Below are 22,323 nucleotides of genomic sequence, written 5' to 3' on the forward strand. Positions count from 1 at the left end.
ACAACAACAAAACAACAACAACAAAAACCCTAAAAGTAATTTGGACTACTAAAGAAATAGTTTATATACATATAAAAATAAAAAGTATATATTGTTTCTTCAAAACTCATAGCATTTAACATATCAACAAATGTGGAATGCATTTTTAGTTTATTATTTTATTACAAGTAGTGAAAGGAAAGTAACACATTAAGTAGGAAAAGAGGGATTTTTCTTATATTTTAGGTCAACATTAGAATTTTAGAAGTCTTCAAACTTCTCAGCTAAATAAATTTGACTAATTAATCAGTACGACCTCAGCAACCCCAGAGCCTCATGAAACTTGATATTATAAGTTTTTCTTACTCCTGTGTACTTCTAGGTTTCTAAAAATCCATTTTAATATTTTATATTAATATCACATAAAATTTAGAAGTCAGCTATCATATTGAAGGTTGATACATTCAACTACTAATTTATTTTTTTCCTATGCGCTTTCCCTCACAAGTCAAAAGTCTTTCAATTTAGATTAGACTTCATAGCCTGAAGGTGGTGAGTATTTTTCCAGAAGGTTTTCAGATTTTTTTTAATGCCTGCCTCCACTGGATTTGGCTCAAAATTTTCTAATGGGAAGCATACTTTAAACAGCCTTGATTCCATGTATTTAATATATTATTTTACTTTATTGCTCTTCCCTAACTGAGAGCACTTAACAATACATATATTTTTAAAAGTTTTATATTTGGTAATATTTTGATGGTTCTTTGCTTCCTGTTATAATGGGCTTTTAAAGATTAAGCGAATTTGCAGATTTCCCACACAAACACATCTGTACAGGACAGTGTGATATTAGAAGGCTCCTGAAATTAAGTGATGCAACATAAATGCTTTCTGCATTACCCGTTTGTAGTATAGAAAATGAGGAAGCTTGCCAATGGGTTTATTTTAGGGAGAAAACTACTGTTTTGAAATAAAATACAAAGTTTACTACATGACCATATTTTATTCCCAGTCATGTTCAATTTGGGAGTATCCTCTTGCATTTATACTCAAGGAAATGATGTCAGGGGCTGACCTATTATTTTCCAAGACAAAGGTTATCACACACAAAATAAATAACTTTTTCTAATTTATATATTCCCTTCAAATTGTTTCAATGAATTAACATTCTTTATAGTTTCATTATATGTACATGTTTAAAATACTTAACAAAAATAATGCTGCATTTAAAATTTCACTGCCTTAAGCATAATGTTTGCCTATGTTGCTCCTATTTCCTTCATCCTCTTTTGGGAAGGATGTTTGGTCACCATACTCCTACACACATTGCTCGGTTATTCACCCTGATCTCAGGTCTCCTTGCCATCTCCCATCTACTTTGTATTATCATTCCAGATTTCTTCCTCTTCCTTCCTTCCTCCCCACCCACTCAACCCAACCACCCACTGAAATGCTCAGTTCTACTCTTCAGTAGATTTTCAAAATTAGTACTTTCCCCCATTTCCCTTCAGAAATGCTTTTGCATGCCTCTTCCTCCTTAGAAACCACTTGCTCACCTTACCTTTACAATCATTCTCCAATCTCTACTTAGCCCTACAGAGGTTTAGATTGTTTCCTGTTCTTCCATTTCCCTTTTCATAACAAAACACTTCTTTGGAACGTACAGCTACGAGTCCCCAAAAGCAGATTCAGTGAACCAGTGCAGTAAGAGGGCTTTATATTAGATGAGAAATTTTGCAAAACTATGGTAATACTGAAATGCATTATGGTTAGTGCCTAGATGATTGCATTTTCATTTGCAATGTGGACTTACTGCCAAGAGCCTGCATCAAGCTTATGTGTGACAGCACACATTACCTAGGATTCCAGAGCTCTTCTGAATGACCTCTGATAACTGTGATGTGAGGTCTGATATTATGTACAAGAGTCTGTAGACTCTACCAAGCATGTCATAATAAGAAAAATGGAAGGCAGTATATTAAAGAGTAATGCCACAGTCATCACTTTCTCAACTTTTTAACAAGTTAGATACAAGAGGTGTGAAAAATGTATCTCTAATAATTTCACTTTGTTTCAAAAATGACTAGATTGTTTCCACTTAAATTTCAAATGAAACTTTCATCATTAATCTTTATAGGCTATAAAATAAGCCATGTTATTCATTTATTCATTCATTCAATATTTACTGAATACCTACTATGAGCAAAACACAATTCAACATAAATTATCAATAAAACCTTGATTTGCAACTTACCATGGGCCATGCGATGGAACCAGTAGTAGCCAAAATCAACTCCTAAGAAAGTTAAATACCAAGTCCATGGAGAATGCCAAGGCAAACTGATGAGCCTGTAGTTCTCCCAGATATAAATGTAAGTGGTCAGTTCGATGCTCCTAGAAAACAAGCTGGAAAAATAAAATTCACAGACAATGATTATACCACATTTTAAGTGTAAAATTATGCTAAAACATTTTAGGTAACATTTAAAAATTAGGGTATTCATATATAAAAACAAAATTCTTTCTCTCTTCTTTTTTTCTCACTGTTCTATCCTACTGTTTAAAAGGCTCAATTTCACATGGTGCCTCATAGTTATCATGGATGCCAGCTATTTACACTCTCAATTTCATGGAATTTAAGATGCCATTCTTTTTTTTAATGTCTCTTAAAATACTTCCATGGAACCCATTCAATATAAATATGACAAAACTACAACTTACTTTCTGTGACTTTCCTTTACAAATCTTAATGAAGAGCACAATAAGGGTGCTTTATAAAGGAACTGTAAAAGGTATAAAGTTTAAAGGGGACTGTAGAAATGCCTACTGCCTTAAAATATGTTAATCCCATAAAATTTGTCTTTAGATTAAAGTTGCTTCTGGCTAACTCTTCTCTTTATTTCTCTCTATTCCCTCCTCTCTTTGGCACACACACATATACACATACTTTTATGTTTTTAGATGTTATAGTTAGGATCACAAATTGGATTCTCATAGCATTTCAATAATTCTTGTAGTAATATAAATTACAACTCTCAAGATATAAGGGAATAATGTGTTCCTAGAAATAAAGTATAAAAACCTAGTTACCACAATAGGTATCACATTACACCAGAGTGCTATTTTTTTTTTTTAAACGTCTTATTTGTTCACATCAGCGAAGGAGAGAGAGCACAAGCAGGGGGGAGCTGCAGGCAGAGGGAGAAGCAGGCTCCCTCCTGAACAAAGAGCCTGATGTGGGACTCGATCCCAGGACCCTGGGATCATGACCTGAGCTGAAGGCAGATGCTTAACCAACTGAGCCACTGAGGCATCCCTCAGAGTGCTATGGTTGAGAAGATGAGAAATAGGTGTTGGTGAGTATGTGGAAAAAAGGGAACCTTCGGGTACTGTTGGCTGGAATGTAAATTGGCACAGCCACTGTAAAAAACAGTATGGCAGTTCCTCAAAAAATTAAAAATAGAAATGCCATATGATCTAGTAAGTCCACTGTTGGGTACTCACCAAAGAAAATGAAAACACTAATTTGAAAACATATATGTATCCCTTTGTTTATTGCAGGTTTACTTTCAATAGATGAGATATGGAAAAAACCCAAGTGTCCATCAGTAGATGAAAGGATAATAATGTGGTAAATAGGGGCAAATGAGTGACCCAGTTGGTTAAACGTCTGCCTTTGGCTCAGGTCATAATCCCAGGGTTCTGGAATTGAGCCCTGCATCGAGCTACCTGCTCAGTGGTTAGTCTGCTTCTCCCTCTCCCTCTGCCCCTCCCCACCCCACTTGTGCTCTCTCTCTCACTCTGCTCTCTCTCTCAAATAAATAAATAAAATCTTAAAAGTTGTGGTAAATATATACAATGGAATATTACAGGACCATAAAAAGAACGAGATCTTGCCATTTGGGACAACCACAGATGGACCTAGAGAGGACAGTGTTTAATGAAATAAATTAGATAGTGAAAGACAAATACTACATGATTTCACTTACATGTGGAATCTAAAAAACAAAATAAACAAAACTTTTAAAAAAGATTCATAAATACAGAAAACAAACTAGTGGTTGCCAGCAGCGGCGGCTGGGGGGATGGATGAAATAGGTGAAGGGGATTGAGATTTAATTTAAACTTCTAGTTATAAAATAAATGTCAGGGGATGAAAACTACAGCATAGGAAATACAGTCAATAATACTGTAATAACTGTGTATGGAGACAGACGGTAACTACACTTATCACAGTGAGCACTGCATAATGTATAGGACTGCAGAATCACTATGTTATACAACTGAAACGAATATAAAACATTGTATGTCAACTAGGCATCTATTTTAAAACAAATTTTTTAGAGGCACCTGGGTGGCTCAGTCGGTTAAGCATCTGCCTTCAGCTCAGGTCATGATCCCAGGGTCCTGGGATGGGAGCCCCGCATTGGGCTCCCTGTTCAGTGTAGTCTGCTTCTCCCTCTCCCTCTGCCTCTCCCTCCTGCTCATGCTTTCTCTCTCACACTCACTCTCTCTCTCTCAAATAACTTAAATCTTTAAAAAATTTTTTTTCAAAAAGTAGTTAAAAGAAATAATTGTTTTTAAAACCCAGACACCAGAATATGCCTTGCCATCTATGCTTCCAAGTTTCTGTACATTATTATTTCAAGAACTTTCCAAAAAATACATCATATACTTCAATTTTATTAAGTGTAACATTTTCTCTTGGAATTATCTGTGATCAAATTTAAGTTTAAACTAAAGATAATAATTCCTTTATCACTTCTATAAATTTAGTTGAATGGATGTTTTCTTTTATATTTATCATTAATATGTAAAATAAATCATTCTATTTAATAAAGATTCATTTATAAACCATGAACAAATGAGGAAATTGTTAAGCATTCTAATTTTAAATAAAAGCTGAAGAAGCTCAAATTGGTATGTTATTAAAATTCACCATTTTAGTAGTATTTCCCTCTACACAGTATGTATGAATTAGCATGTAACTGAGTCTTTTGAAGATATGGGCCTTTAATTTTAATCTACTTTTAACCTTATGATATGACTGTAACTATGATTTAATAACGTTAAAATTGTCTCATATGTTGAATGCTTCAAGTTATTAATTTGTGACATAAAACACTAGGTCACTTCACAACAGCATTAATACAAATAATGAATAGAAATGTCAAATGCCTACATTTTTGAAAAGGACTACTCATTATCAGATCTTAAAACCCAATTTTCAATTTGATATTATTGTTGGTTCTTAAATTAGCCCCTCTATGTGGAGAGCAAGGAGAAACCAAAGAAAGTGGCAAACCACTCCAGAATGGTGGGTGGTAGTTTTAATAAGCAAAGAAATTTACATAGAAGGCTTGTCTTGGGCAGCTCAAGATAAGTAGATCTCTGTACCTGCTTGCTAGTCACATATTCAGTCCAGATGATCTCAACACCTCACTCTCTGAAGGCTTCATCCTTAAAACAGCTGCTAGTACGAGAATAGTAGCAGAATATACATTCCAAGGACAGCAGAAAGGTAAGGAGACTCTGATTGCCCGAGTCCTGTTCGAGGGTCATCCTAGTGGATAGATCCTCTCAATGATCTTCTCCAACAATTATATGGCTAGAAAGAGCAGTTTTGTCCCTGAGTGTGAGTCTTGACCAAAGGAAACTGCCTATGCAGAATTCCTGTCACAACCCAGGCCATGCCCTGGATATTTCAGAATCCCTATCAAAATGGCTCTGGGCTGCTTGTAGGAACTGCATGGGCCTCTTTCTTGGTCCAGTCCTCTAGAGAGCCAACCTGTGCAGGTGTGTAAACTATTATACATGACAAGGTAATCCAGAGTGGCTGTTTTAGATGGGCAGACAGAACTAGGACAAGCATTCTGGGATGTTCACATACAAGAGTTTGGGGTCTGTCATGAGATAGAACACGCTATGGGCCAGGGACTCCGACACTGTTCTGGAACTCTGAGGAATCCAAAAACTCAAAATGTAAAACTTGTTATCCAGTTTGTTATCCCTGTTATTTATTATTATTATTTTTTTAAAGATTTTATTTATTTATTTGAGAGAGAGAGAATGAGAGAGAGAGAGCACATGAGAGGGAGGAGGGTCAGAGGGAGAAGCAGGCTCCCTGCCGAGCAGGGAGCCTGATGCGGGACTCGATCCAGGGACTCCAGGATCATGACCTGAGCCGAAGGCAGTCGCTTAACCAACTGAGCCACCCAGGCGCCCCTCCTGTTATTTATTATTGTGCTCATGGCAAATTATGCTCAGAGACTGTCTTTGTTAATAATTCATTTAAGGCAGGTTTACTGTGGGAATATAATTTATAATAATAATATCTCACAAGCCAGTAGCATACAGGATCATGCCTCTTAATAAGTCAGTAACTAAATAAAAACTCCAAACCAGTGACAGATTAATTACACTATTGTTTTAGGCAAAGGGGAGATGGCAGAAATAAAGTCCAGATTTAGTGAACCCTTTCTATGGGTTGGTTCTTGGAAGAATTAGCTGAGCCAACCAAGAACTGATGTCTAGCTGCCAGCACAAATTGGAAGTTTTGCTGGCAGAACAAAGGCACCAGTGTTGGTGGGCAAGATGATTTCTTTCATGGGGTGGCTGCACGGTTTCCACCACTGCCAGCAAAGAGTAGCCATGCCATGGCAGGAGCTCATGTCCCACGGTCTTCAGTGAGCGATTTAGGTCAGCAAAGAGTAGCCTTGCGCAGGCTGAATGTTTGCTTTAAGTCCTCACAAATTCTTGATATTTAAAGGTTAAATGTCCATTATATTTTATGTTTATATCGAAAACACTCAGTAGCACAGCAATTATGATGACATTGTCCTGACAAGGCTTCCTCAATGTAAAGAAATTTACTCTTAGATCAAAGCAACTTCACTTGAGCCTTAAAAAAGCAGATCTGCAACCATGACAAACTAATACACAACATTTATCAAGGTGGGGACAGAACAGATTTTATCTTAAAGCATGTTAGCTTGGTTGGCAACTTTCATATGCTTAGACAAGGGCTTCTTAACTGTGTCACCGCTGACATTTATTCAAGATTGTGCTTTGTTGTTGGGGTCTGTTCCATGGAAACAGTTACTCAAATCATGATATCTTAAAATTGATCCCTAGTATCCGTTAATAGAGGATTAACCATATAAAATTCAACTCTTAGGTTAAAAAAAACAGTAAATAATATCAATTTTGTTTGGTTCAATCTAACAATTTTTCTAAAATAGGGATTCTAAACTTTGGTATTATTCCCATTTGGGCCATATAATTCTTTGTTGTGAGGGCCTGTCCTGTGAATTGTAGCATGCTTAGCAGCATCTCTGGGTCTCTATTTTTTTAAAAGATTTATTTATTTATTTTAGAGAGAGAGAAAGAGAGGGAGGGAGAGCAGGGGAGGGGCTGATGGAAAGGGAGAGAGAGAATTCCAAGCAGACTCCTCACTGAACATGGAGCCTGGTGCAGGGTTCAATCCCACAACCTGAGATCATGACCTGAGCCGAAACCAGGAGTCAGATGCTTAACTGACTGAGCCACCCAGGTGCCCCCCTGGATCTCTATTTACTAGATACTGGTAGCACAGCCCTGCAACCCCGTTATAATAACAAAATGTCTAAATATCTCTTGAGGGACAAAATTGTCCCACTCAATAACCCTAAAAAAGACTGATCCAGGAAGAAAAAAATAAATAAAACTTAGAAAGTACAACAGAAAGTTGAAATCATCTATAGCTTTTTACATAAGCTTTAGTACATGCTGTTAAGGCAGATCCACTTACGGATTCACTGAATCATTCAAGAAATTCAAGTTAAGGGTCTGCTGGGTGCCAGGTACAACACGAGACGGGGAGGACACACTGGTGAACAAGGCACTCAGAATCACCTGGCTCATCAATGTGCCATCCATTCAGAACCTTGTTTTAAAAGGTGCTATCTCATTTGTCAGTTCCACAGACAGTTGAAATAGGCTTTAAAGACACTAAGACTTTAATAAAAGAAAGAGGGGCCCTGGAAAACTTCCACTTACAAAACAAAGAGAACCTGCCTGCAATTGAAATACTTTTTTATTTCCTATACAGGTGCCAGGTCTTGAGCAGACAACCAATTTATTACTCTGTCAACTTACTTATTAGGGTTGACACAAATCGAGCTGAAATATGCCTGACATACTACAGTCAAGACTTTTTTTTTTCACACTTTAGCAAGAAGCCAAACCTTCCCCAAAGCAAAGGGAAAGAGGGGAAAAGCTGTGGGAGTTAAATTCCCTGCTTTCTATCAGCAAGATGAATATGATCCTATTCCATTATAAATGGGAAAAAACAGCCATGAAGTACCCACAGCTAAAAACAATTCAGCAAAGGGATACAGCTGGGAAATGATTATCAAGCTCTGGAAAGCCCTTGATTGCAGGAAATAGCACCTACATTTTCAAAAATGTTCCCACCAGACCCTGAATCATAAACCAAAGCTCCTTCCTCTTTTTCTTCCCAATTCCTCTGTCCTCTCCCAGCCCTGACCCCCAGCATATGACTCTGCACTGTGGAATTCAAACTTCAACTCTCTAAACTCCATCCTGTGGGAAGAGACATATGTAATATGTATGAATGTAGTGAGCTTACTTTATCATGTGGAGATGAAATTTTGGGAGGCAGAGGGGTTTTGCATACCAAATACTAGATCCTTTTTACTCAATAAGTTTGAATGCAAGACGAAGAAAATGGCCTAAATATAAGGAGACATGAGAATCCTCTAATCAGCAACCTGCCTTTATAGAGGCTTTCCTCCCATTGTCGTTTTTTCTTCATAATTTCTCCCCAAAGAGTTACTTTCTCTTGTGTCTGAGGTATGTCTTTGGTAAACGAAAGGTAGCATTTTTTTATAACATTTCTCTCAAAACTAGAAAATTGTCCTGTCAATGTTTAGTTACTATAAAATCTGGCGAGGTATGAAATTGCTATGCCTGGACTGATTGTGAATTTTTAAAAAAGATGAAGTTAATTTATAATGTTGAGACTTAAAAAGGATCAATGGATTAGAATAAATATTAATTGGAGATTGAGAATTACAAAGCTATGCAGTTCTCCAAGTCATCTCAGTTTGAATGTACCCATCACCAAAAGCAGAAAGTTAACATTGGATACGTTGTCCACCCTTCAGCATCTCAGGGCTAATTTAAGGTATGAGAAAATTAGGCCAAAAGGACCCTAAAATTCTCTAACTCTCAAATACTCCCATGCTCTAATCATTCATCAAGTGAAATTTGATGTAATACTCTTATTGTAAACTTAAAATTTCAAAGAGACTTTCAAAGTGAAATTTTGTACTCAGTACTCATGGATATCTGCCAATTTATACTATTTCATCACTGTCATGAGAGCTGTGTGTACTGTCTGATTTGGCCAGATAATGCAAAATTGAAGAAAATCAATAGGACATTTTTGTTTCTAATAATGCTGTCTTATAAATCAGAAAATAAACCAATATTTGAATGGGATCATTCTAAATCTCCTTTCAAACTTCACGAAGTTATAAACAAATATATTTGGACTAGTACATACTGATTTTTTCCAAGAAATTTTGTTGTTTATTTATTTCAAAATCTCTTAAACCTAGTCCAGGGACTTGCCCTATCTGTAAAGCTACTGCCACTTTTGCTCCATCTAGTGGAATATTGATTTTCGCTCCGTATTAACAGAATATGTAATACAACCTTTACCTCCTGAAGACAGATAACATCTGTACTGCTTTTTCTTACTGTGAAATGACGTTACATTGATGAAGCAATCACTTAATTTCTTTTTATAACAACCACAAAAACCATAGACCTTTATAAATACAACGTAGTAAATCTGGAAGAAGCAAATTTGCTACATTCTTTACTTTGCCCGAAGTAAATTACTTGAAGTAATTCCATTTCTCTATTGAGCAAGTGCAAGGAAGCTTGCTTGCATCATTAGGGAAGGTTAGTCTAATAGCAATCTCTGAAGTACCACAATTAACAACAAAGACAAAGTCTATTTATAAAGTTTGAGGTAAAAGTTAAAAGGAAATGAAGCCTTCTCCATAGCAAATATAATTAACAAACCAACAAGTTTTAAAAATGTATTTTCTTCCCCTGGAGTGTTAATAAAAAGTTACATTAATATAGTAATAGTAATAGTAAAATATCATTATTAATATTACATAAATGCATTTATATCTTATCTGGACAATGAATAGCTATTGATTCAAGTCCTTATCCAACATGACAGGCACTGATCTGTTAGTAGTCTGATGTCGCCAAAGGCAGTACTACTTCTGATACTACGGTCTAGTATAAAAACCCAGTATACAATTTTCCTTTATTCTCCAATCCCACCCCAAGGAGTCAAAGTATTTTAAAGAAGTTTAATTTCCTCCTCTTTAATTTTTTTTTTTAATGAATTGAAACTTTCTTGTCAGGAGTGGAAAATTCCATGGCAGTCATGGCCAGTAAAACGGTGCCTATGTATATTTCAACATTGTGGAGCTAGCTCCATAGTAAAAATTGGCAACGACCCATATGTATTAAAAGTGGAGTGTCCCCAACTTATTTGAAAATTTACCTACTTAAATTATCCCTCAACCTATTGCAATTTGATTTATAATCTGCTGTTTCAACAGACTAAATGAACCCATTAAAAACAAACACACTGTAGATATTTATATCGGGAATAAAATTTCTCTGGGGAGGATGCAATTTATGGAAGCAGAAACATTGGAAGGAAGTAACAAATTGAGGTCCTGGTTTTCTAATGAAGGATTGGAAATTGAGTTCTGCTTAAATAAGCAGGAAAAAAAAAAGAGATGTGATTATTTTTCACTCATTAGCATTGAAGTCGGTAGCAGGATATTTCACAAGTTTTAGATAGATTTTTTAAAAGTAGATTTAGTAAGTATTTTGTTAAGTTTAATTTTTATAGTCACATATGCAAGTAACTGATAGAAAGGCAGATTATCTACATATGCTCCACTGCATTTAAATATGATAAATAAAAATATCTGTCTATAAATTCAGAACTAGATTCTAACGAGGAAGAGTCTGCCTACTAGATTCCAGAAGAACAAAACAGATGCAGGTCTGCCCAGAATCTGGTTCTTAGGCCAGATGGACTTTTATTACACGTCATGGTCTGTCTGACAGACTTATAAACAAGATATAATCTTGTCTATGATTAATATTTTCCCTTATATAAATATTTGAAAGACACAGTATGTATCTTTTCTATCAATGTGCTAAGTATGCTACTAATCTTCAAGATATTTTGAATTTTATACATTAATGAAATTGAGATCCTCAAACAAACATTGTTTTTCCTCAAAGTCTGCATACAGCATTTCCATTACATGAAAGGCAAAGTGGAAAAACATGTTCATGGTTTCACTTTGATTTCCACAACTTCTTTTGTCAGAGGCCACATGCCTACTTGGAATTATTATCCAAAGTGTAATTCCTCACAAGCAGACTAATAAATGGTATAGTACCATTTTCCTCACAATTATGTATTTTAAGAATGTGGCAAGCCCCTGTTGCTGGTGTAGAAAATGAAATTAGTCCCTTGGAGAGGATATGATCAATGCCGTGTTAATCTAACCTTCAGCTGTTAATGATTTGCATGAGGATTCCCCCTGATGCTGAAATATTGTTTTAAGAGTTCCTGTCTTTTGCTGAAAGGGGACTGAGTGGAGTGGATCCTGTGGATCTGCTTTCCTTCCCCGCGTGTGTGTGCGCGCGCGCTCGCACACATGCTTAATAGGAACAAAATAAATGAAAATATTTTAAAATTTCTTTTTCAGATAATTTGCTTTGCTTAAATGCTTTAGGTAAAAGGTTATAAAAGATAAAATCCTTGCAAAACTTACAAAATTATCTACATTTCATAATTTAGAATTGCTGGCCACACCTACAAAAACAACAACAAGCAATTTGCTGTTCCCGTTCAAAATACAACTATGGAAAAATATGCTCCACATTCAAGTTTACAACTTCTTTCAAAGGGCACCAGGGTGAACAGACTGTGTCAGCTTAAAGAGTGTTCTGGGGAGTGGGCTGTGAAGGAAAGGCGCTGCATGTTTCCATCCCAGAAGGACTGCTTTGTTTTGGTCTCTCGCTTTCTCTCCCTCTCCCACTCCCTCTCCCCCTCCCCCTCTCTCTCTCCCTCTCTCCCTCCCTCTCCTCTTTTAGTAATCATATATATATTTGATTCTTGTGTACCTGTTAAAACTCTGTGCCCTTTTTATCACACTGCTGAGCAGAAATATAGTACTAAGGATGCAGTTTCTATTTCTAGTAGTTATCATGTTATGATAAGAGAATAATCTAATTCCACTTGTGACCAAAGTCCAACCTGAAAAAGTAAAAGTCATGCTGAAGCATTCACTCAACTTGATGTCTCCTTGAGTTCTTAATAAATTCATTCCAGCTCAACAAAATATGGGATCCCTAATTGTACCTGCAGGGCACCTCTCAATTATCAAGTTATTCTTCCAGTTCATCAACTGTCTGATTTCCATGAACTTGTACACTTAACTTCCTCAAAATAAACTACAGTAACCAACTGGGGTGTTTTCAAAAATCAAATCTACATATCCTTTCAGTATGCTGAATATATTTCTTGCTCAATTCTGCTCAAGGGAGACATGAAATAGAGGAACTTATGTATAATTTTATAAACTCTTATTTAGCATATTAGGGGAATTAACTGCCAATAACTTGGGATATTATCCTCTGATTCTGACAGCAATGTGCAACCATATGAGATTTTCAGAGTCATTATTATGATGATTATCAAAATTATTACTATTATTATTTAATACCCATTAGCCTACTTTTCCATGGTAACATTTATGAAAGAAGTTTTACTCTTAGGTTTACTTCCTATCTAAACAATTTTATGCAAGTGTATGAAATTATTCTACCTTTTCTCAGTTATCTTTAAGTTTTTATTTTTAAAAATCCACCTTGGTTTCCCACTGAGTAGTTCACAGAAACATTCCAAAGCAATGAGCACTGGTCAGAAGTAAAGCTCTTAAAAAAGTAAAAGAAGCAATGGGTGGGAAGTAGCAGAGCACAGAGTTCAGCAATGCAGAGCACAGAGTTCTAAGGGAATCTTCCCTCACCCTCTGTCCCTTTGGTAAAGTCTCATGCACTGAAGAGCCTCTCATGCATTGCTTTCTGCTCTGCCTACATTATAATTTACTCTTTCTAAAAAGTAGTAGGTCATTTATTGTTTACTGTTTTGTTCCTTCATCATCTCATTTTATCATCAATATAACACTATAAAAATATTAAATTTAAAAAAAATCTAGGATATACCAGACATCATTCCAGGCATAGGAGTTAAAATTATGAAGAAAGATCCCTCTTGCTCTCAAGTTGCATGAAATTTATCAGGAAGGACTGGGGAAAAAAACAGGGAAGCATAATGCCATGTGACAATTCTGTATCTGGGGTAAGCACAAGATTCCATGGGACCATAGTGAAGTGATGCCTAAAGCAGTGTTGGAGGACAGAGAAGATTTGCTGCACAGTGTGACTCTTCAAGAGAAGTCCATGCTTAGACTTAAGAAATGAATCAGTTAGCCACATGAATGGCCTTCCAAGCAGAGGGACGCATGTGGGACATCTGGGCAATGGCAAGCAGTAGAGTATGAAGGAAGAAATATTGCAAAGGCAGAAGGAGAATGAAGGGAGAAAAAGTAAGGGTAGAGAGACAAGGCTTCTATAGATCAGGAAAAAAATTCAAACATTATCCTTAGGCAATATGGAACCTGTGAAGAATTTTCACCAGATCCACATTATGGAAATGTTTGGCTGAAAATGAAGTAGCACTAGAAACAGGACTAGAGACCACTCGGGAGGCCACGCAGTAATTCAAAGCTTTCTGTGATCTTTACTAGAGAGTGTCTGTACCCCAGATTGCATAGCATGTGAATCTGGCGGAGGCAAAATTAATTTCCCAGTAGATAACTAGACCATAACTCAGGGTTGGGACTAGGGTAAGGCAAGTGAAGCAGTTACCTTGGGCACAAAATTTAAGGGGGCAGCAATAAAATCAGTAATCAAGATAAATAATATTTAGAGCAATATCTTTAACAATGAATACAAAAACAAATCCATGGTGAACGAAATATCAAAAATTTAAATAATGACAGTAACTGGATACTTTGGGGGTATATGTAGATATGTGAAAACAGACTAACTTCCCATACAGTAGGTTCCTTTTCCATCTTATTTAGAGAATTTCAGTTTATTCACTCAGTGTGGCTAACAACTAACTCACCTTGGAAGCCGAGAAAAAATGCCGGCTGATATTGATGTCAATACATCATCCAAACGACCTGGTGGTTTCCCTTTGAGAATCCAGCTGACGACCAGTTCAAGAAGCATTAAGGAAATGAAAAATGGGGTTGCCTGGAAAAGGAAATGGCACAAAAAAGATGCTATTGTGCTTGGTATGAAATTCTTCCACATTTCCTGATTACTCATTCCAGAAGTGGGAGGCCCAGAGTGACATCTCATAGCAGGAGAAGGTATATACTTATCCTAGAGGATCATTTCCTCCCAACAGGCAAAGAAATCTGATTATTTCAGACATATACTAAACAGGTGCTCAAAATCTATCATCCAATTTGGAAATGAAATATAACCATAGATGTAACCATGATAATTCTGCCAAGAAAACAATAAGCTTGGCGGGGGGTGAGTTTTGAGTTAGACCTAAAAAAAAATACATTTTAAAATAAGTACAATAATCAGATGTTTATTATCTCCATGATTAAGACAGTTCCTCCTTAAAAGGCTTCACTTAGGATACACATATTTCTAGTTACTCATATTAGAATTGCAGGAATGACAAAATTGAAACTGTAGGAACAAAGCATTTTCTTCCAAGTATTTCAGAGAATATGATCGTTTAAAATGTGTATTTAAAACATCATTCAAATTTTATTCACTCAGACTTAGTTTTGTGCTATAATAAGTGTTTTTAGGCTCCATTACAGATGATAAATACTGAGCAAAGTTTGGTGTTAAAATAGAAAAATAATGATTTATGAAGATGTGAGTACCACATTTTTCTTCTTAAAAAAACTAGGAAAGGAATAATATCAAATCCTGAAAAAGTTAGGGGTTTTACTCACTTGGAAGCTGGTCATGAGTTCTGAAGTTTTCTAAACTGAAGTCCCAAGAACATATTCTCTGTTGTCATTTTTCCCCCTTATTTCTGGTCTGAACTAGTGTTATAGGAACAACTTTGACAGGGTGGGGAACTTAGGTATTCAAGTTCTAATTCTGGATATTTCCACTTCCAGTCATAGCCAGGAACCAGAAGTAAAAAGTACCTCTGAACACTTCAGAATTTCAAAGAAAACTTGGTTCAAGTTCAAACTTAGGAAGTCAGAGTTGGACTCAGTCAGCTCTGTATCAATTCTGCAGAACTACTCTACCAAATTAAAGAGGAAATAGTTTCCTGGGAGGTGGTTTGCCCTTTAAAACCAAAATTGTTACAAAGTTTACTGATGTCATATAACCATTTGACACTGAGCTTCTGACAACTAAATTTGTAACACCACTGTGGTCTAGGAAAACTTTGTAAAGCTTTATCATATTCTGTAGTGACATATCCAAGGAGAGGAGTTTAATAGGAGAAACTGGTTATTGATATTGTACAGAAATTCAATTCAAGTAGAAATTCTAATGTTGTTCCATGCCTTTATAAGGCTGAATTATTTTTTATTAGAATTTAATAATTTGAAGAACGAAAGTGAACAAAACCCCAGGATGTGTTTAACGTACTTATTAAGACAAAAGCAACAGTGGCCTTTTCCCAGATAGTCTCACCTGCTTTACATAATCAGGCACCTCTTCCAGGGTTTGGAATGACGTTTCATTGGGCTTCATCATATAAACCATCATGCGAAGTCCCTGGGAAACTGAAACATCCTGTTGGGCTTCTGGGTTCATGTCTGCCCTTGTCTGATTCCCAGCTGGAGAATATTTGTGATTCAGTGGTTGAAGCCAGAGGCTGAACAAAGAGGATGAGAGCTGAGCTGCACAGAACAAGCCCTTGGTCAGAGAACAGCTAGAAACAAAGCTCCACGGAGAACACAGCCAACAGATGATTCTGTGTAGAGAGACAGGAAAACACAGGCACCAAGAAAGAGTTCAGAGTTCAGTGGGTGTAGGACACGTGAGGGAGGGAAAGGGGAGGAATCAAGCCCAAATCAAAGATAAACACTGGACTTTGATTGTAGGTGGAATAACTTAACATCAAAAAAAAAAAAGAAAAGAAAGAAAGACAGAAAAACAAACAAAACAAAAACATGATACAGCCTTAGAAAGGGGAAGAAAAAAGTGCTAACAGGTGAAAGTTCACTCTGAAAAAGTGGACAGCAATTCAAGACTCAGATCACAAAAGGAAAATTCTTTTTTTTTTTTTCCTTTGAAATTCACATTGTGTTCTGTGTGTCGTCTCCTCACAGAGTCCTATTTCCTGCAAGGACAGGGTGCTCTAATCTCAGTAAGACTAAGCTTCAAAGTCAGTAAGCACTGACTGTATCACACTGGTTATTGCCTATAGATTTCTGGATTTGTATGGTGTTAACTTCTGAATGTTTGCAAACCAATTTAGAGGCATTTGGCTTGTTACATGATCTACCATGTTTAATGGAACCTTGACTGATCACATGCGTATTCTTCTGAGCACTTATGGGGACTCTCTGATTGAAGAAGCTGCCAAGATGTTGCTGCAAGACTGTATCTGTGTTTTGCAGGAGGAGCCTAAGTTGATTATGCCTTTCAGGGAGACTAGAGGGCACTTCATTGATTGCATCACCAGTGAATGAGGGGGTTTCCTGAACAGCCTCAGCCCTTCACCTAGAATGGCTATGATCACCCTTTAGCTACCAACTCATCTTTTAAACATGTTTATGTAAATTTCATTAAATTATCAATACATGATTATTTTAGGAAAAAATAGAAACTGTAGATAAACAATAAATAAACTGCTACCCAGAGACACTGTTAACATTTTGGTGTATGAACAGTCAATTCTGCTGTTACATGACCTACAAACTGCTAAAAATCAGGATAGTTTGCAAAGTTGTGCAATAAAAACTATGAGGCTTATGAGAAAAATGGGATTTGGGTACAATACTCAAAAACTTTGTAATGATCCATAAGGAAAAAAAAGAAGATCGAGACCTAATAAAAATTGTACTACACTTTTACACATGCATGTTACATGATTAGGAATAAGTATGGTGCTTCATCTTGAAAAAAACCTGACATTTATTTGTGGAGGTGAGCATTGGAAAAGTGGCACAACCTGAGTTATTGTGGAGTCATCAACTTATCAGAAGTTTGCTCCATTGAGCATGTGGTTAGACAGCCTCCCCCCCCACACACTGGGTGCAGAGGTGTATGTGTGCATATGTGTGTACATTCCAAGAAGTAATACAAAATCATTTTAAGTAGTTAAAGTAGCAGAACATTAATACAAAGAATCAGTTACAGAAATTATAAAAGAAGTGAAAAATCAAATGAGAAGAAAGAAGAAATCTAGGGATTAATATCAATAGGAAGTCACTAGCATCTTTAAGCTATAGGGACAAAAAAAGGGAGGATGTGTTAATGCTGCTCAGGGACTGGGTCACACATGGAAGGTCTGAACCACAATGGGCCTAAGAAGATCATCGGCCATGGGACAAACCCCCAAAACAGTAACAAATGTAAGATGATTAGAAGAGTATGATGGCTACTCCCTTCTTACAGCCAACCAATCTCCCAGCAATACCTCCCATTGGCCTAAGTGAGTCAAAGCCAGTTAAAAGAAAAGCCTAGGAGATGAAGTCTCTGGCCTGGAGGGAATACAGAACAGGGAAGAAGGGGAGGAATGCATCCAAGGAAAAAGCCAACCAAGGACCAGCAAACCATTATAACTTACTCAACTGTTTCTCCACTGTTGTGCAATTAAGTGTAGTTTTCCAGTTTTAGCTAATAAATTTAATGCAACAATGAATATCATGGTATAAATATCTCGTACACTTGTGTACATTTTGTATTAAATAAATTCCTAGCAGTGGAATTATGTTGTTGAATGGTATGTAAAATTTATGCTTTGATAGTTGCTGCCAAATTCACCTCCAAAATTGTCTTTCACTCTTGTTAACCCTGGATACTCTCAATTGTTGATAGTTTTAAGCCTATTGGGAAAAATGACATCTTGCCTTAATTTGCATTTCCCTAGTGACTTTGAAAATCTTTGCAATACATTTATTAGTCATTTGTTTTTCTTAGTGTGTGATTTATTTTTAAATATATGTTGCATGTGATTTTATATTGTCATTCTGTATTGATTTATATGCTATTTGTATTCTACATATATATATTTATTTTGCTCCTGTATATGGCAAATGTTCTCTCAGTCTTCATTTTTTTTCAACTTTGTTACCTATATGTTGCCATACAGCAATTGTAACTTTGTGCATACTGCTATCTTTTATTTTATTACTTCTGCCTTTGGGTCTTGTTCATGAATGTTTTCTTCACCAGAATTCTACAAAAATAAGCTTCTGTGTTTTCTTCTGTGTTTTCTTCCAGAATTCTACAAAAATAAAAATAACCTTCTGTGTTTTCTTCTAGGACCTTTCAGTTGTTCCTTTAGTCATCTGGAGTTCAGTTTCTATATGGTATGAAGTCATTATTTCATGTTATGCCCTCCCTCCCTACCCTGGATGGATCCCAGTTCTTCCCATACCATTACTTAAAGTCACTACTTTCCACACTATTCTTTGACATATCTGCACCGTTTCCAGGCTCTCCACTCTGTCCCACTGATGTATGTATCTATTCTTGTACTCTAACATGTTGTCATAATTAGTATACTACCATAATAAATTCTAGTAACTTGTAGAACAACTTTTGATTTGTGAGTTGTTTTTCAAAAATTTTAAACTATTTTTCACATTTGTTCTAATGAATCTATTTAAACTAAACTTGAAAAATTCTATTGGCATTTTAAGTGGAACTTCATTAAATTCATGGATTGATTTGGAAGAATTGACATCACAGGCACTCGATAAACCTGTCTGGAACAAATGAACATAGACACTACCATCATTTAAACCTCATTCTATATTTAAGTGATGCTAATGCTAACTACCAATTCCTTATCCTCTCCATTCTTTTTTTTAAAGATTCTATTTTTAAGTGTTCTCTCCCGCAATATGGGGCTCAAGCCCACAACCCTGAGATCAAGAGTCACACACTCCACAAACTGAGCCAGCCAGGCGCCCCATCCTCTTCATTCTTTGTGTTTTGTTTTTGTTTTTTTTTCCTTGTACTGGCACAGGTGGCAAAGTTTTCTTTCTTTTCTTCTTTTTTTCACCAGAAGGTTATAAATATAATTGTGTATCTTAACATGATTTTTTTACCCATATATGTGAAGAATACCTTGGCTAAATATAAAATCTCTAGCTCAAAAATTAATTCCCCCCAAAATCAACAGAGACAAAACACTTTGGCTAGAAACCTGTCAGGTGAAACAAGATATATGGAATAGATGGTTTAAAGCCGATACCAGAACCAGAAAGAGGAAGCCTGAGATAGTTCCAGGTGCTTTCCTTCAGGTTTCTATCCAAAACTCCTAGTCAATGGGCCTTGTTGGCAGTCCCTCCTTTCACCTAATTAAAGTGAAAATGCTTAGGAAGAGCCTGATATGGGGGATAAGCATCCCGTGAGAACTCAAGACATGACAACCTGCTGCACTATGCTCTCATTTGCAAATAAATCAGAACAAAAAGACATCAGAAGCTTTTTGTACTGAAGATACTTTTTTTTTTTTTTTAAGATTTTGTATTTATTTATTTGACAGAGAGAGAGAGACAGGGAGAGAGGGAACACAAGCAGGGGGAGTGAAAGAGAGAGAAGCAGGCTTCCCGCTGAGCAGAGAGCCCGATGTGGGGCTCGATCCCAGGACCCTGGGATCATGACCTGAGCCGAAGGCAGACGCTTAATGACTGAGCCACCCAGGCGCCCCCAGATACGTTTTTTATAAAGCTGATATGGAACTTCTAGTGATACTGATAACTGTCCAGTCAAGAAAAAGAGATCACAGTAATTTGAACAGGGAAAGTTTAATATAAAGAATTGTCAGTTTTGACATAGTCTGTAGAAATATTTTTCTAGATATGTCTCCTTAGGCAAGAGAAACAAAAGCAAAAATAAACCACTGGGACTACACCAACATAAAAAGCTTTTTCACAGAAAGGGAAATCATCAACAAAATGACAAGGCAACATACTGAATCAGAGAAGATACTTGGAAATTATATATCTGATAAGGGGTTAATATCGTGTGTGTGTATGTATAAATTTGTACAATTCAACACTAAAAAATACAAATAATTTGAATAAAAATGGGCAGAGGACCTGAACAAACATCTTTCCAAAGAAGACATACAGAAGGCCAACAGACACATGAAAAGATGCTCAACATCACTAATCATCAAGAAAATGCAAGTCAAAACCACAATGAGATATCACCTCACACCTGTCCGAATGGCTGAAATAAAAAAGGCAAAAATAACAAGTGTTGGTGAGGATGTGGAGAAAAAGTAACTCTTGAACATTGTTGGTGGAATGAAAATTGGCACAGCCACTATGAAAAACAGTGGAGGGTCCTCAAAAAATTTAAAAAATTGAGGGAACTCTAAAAAATATAGGAATAGCAGAAGTAAGAAGTAGCCACTACCCTTGGGGCTGGACTGAGGAACTTACTGGAAATTGTGTTGGAAGAGGTCGTTGAGAGGACCATGTTCACTAGTTGACCATCAGACTGGACTCACCCTTGTCCATGGAATGCACAACCTGCCCACTATGCCCACAGCATTGTGCCTTCAACAATGACTATCCAGGGCCTGCTTCTGAGAAAGCTTAGCATCGTCTCGGCTAGCATAGAAAAAATATTTAAAAGACTCAGATCCATTTTCACAGTCAGCCAATAAAGTATGAATTTGGAGATGAGAGGCAATAAACTTTTTTTTTTTTCCTTAGAGAGAAAGGAGAGAGAGCTCGAGTGAGGGGAGGAAGAAAGGGGCAAAGGGAGAGAGAGAATCCCAAGCAAGCTCCACACTCAGTGCAGAGCCTGACATGGGGCTTGATCTCACGACTGAGGTCATAACCCGAACTGAAATCAAGAGTCGGACACTTAACTGAGTCACATAAGCATCCCAAGAAGCAATAAACTTCTAACTAACACAAGACAGGACAATTTTTAGTAATTACAGGAAGTCTTCATCACAGTCTCTTCTGCATGTGATACTTAGCCTTAATGTTTATAAAATTATAAATCATGTAAAAACACTTTTTTATGTGATGCTCATTGTAAGAGAGGGGAGGGAGAGAATCTTCACATACTATTCTGCATTTTCTTTTAGCATTTAACATTTCAGAGTAATATTAAGTCTGAGTTCAATGTGACTTTTTTCCCCCTTAGGTTAGTTACTCAGTTCTGCCTCTTGCATGCTTGTGGAATATTTTTACACCTTTGAAATTAAATCATTTTGGTGTGCTACTTCTTCCTATAGGTATATCTTGAAGAAGTAAGCTTCTTGAAGCTCAGATTTCAAACCCTCCTTTACTTCAAGGAAATCTTCTGGGGTTTTTTTCCTGTTATTTTTGTTCCATTTATTTTTTATACTTCTTCACAAATGTGATTTATCTGTTTATCAGATCCCATTTGTCTTCCATATTCACATATTGTCTCTGAGCTTTTTTCATCTTTTGTTTTGTAATGCAACTGGTTTATTCAAACCAATACTTTTGGTATCTTTTTTCTTCACTGTTTCTTCCTTCTGGTTCTACTTTAAATTCTACATTGACATTATTTTTCTTAACTCTTCCCTTAACTCTCTTAGTTCCCCTATTATGTCTATTTCTTATCACATAATTTCATTTCCTTCTAATTTATTTCCTATTTAACTTCTTCATGTGCATAAACAGTTCTGCCTAAAATTATTCTTAATTTCCTGGGGGATCATAAGGAAGTCCTTCATCTACTTTTGGCAATCTTTTTCTCTGCCCTCATCCTCAATTTGTTTATTCTTGAATGGATACAGGTCTTTCTATGCTTCTCCCACCCCTAAAAGATGTGGATAACTATTTCTTGGTAATATACCTCCAGGTATATGTGGCACTTCAGAGTTTAGGTTCATCTCATCAGTTCAACCTAAGGAGGTGGAGGAGGGGATGTGAATATGGTCAGTCTCTACCAATCTCTGCATGCTTTTTTAGTAGGTTTATCTAATACAGCAGA

The 22,323-nt window shown here is 36.4% G+C and overlaps 1 protein-coding gene across 2 annotated transcripts in view; it reads right to left on the reverse strand.

The window, feature by feature from the left end:
• The window catches only part of AGMO (alkylglycerol monooxygenase), a 331,856-nt gene extending 315,135 nt beyond the window's left edge, over positions 1-16,721 (reverse strand). The window contains exons 1-3 of one of the 2 annotated variants that reach the window (XM_035020664.1): positions 15,850-16,721; positions 14,291-14,421; positions 2,234-2,385 (exon numbers count right to left, since the gene is read on the reverse strand). In XM_035020664.1, the coding sequence (XP_034876555.1) occupies positions 2,234-2,385; positions 14,291-14,421; positions 15,850-15,972 (406 nt within the window). In that variant the 5' untranslated portion in view covers positions 15,973-16,721. Of the gene's footprint in view, positions 1-2,233; positions 2,386-14,290; positions 14,422-15,149; positions 15,510-15,849 lie in introns of those variants that run through there. The other variant, XM_035020665.1, reaches the window with a different exon arrangement.
• Between the last annotated feature and the right edge of the window lie 5,602 nt (positions 16,722-22,323).

Source organism: Mirounga leonina, unplaced genomic scaffold (genome assembly GCF_011800145.1).
Source record: "Mirounga leonina isolate KUSES-001 unplaced genomic scaffold, KU_Mleo_1.0 Mir_174, whole genome shotgun sequence".
Lineage (NCBI taxonomy): Eukaryota > Metazoa > Chordata > Mammalia > Carnivora > Phocidae > Mirounga > Mirounga leonina.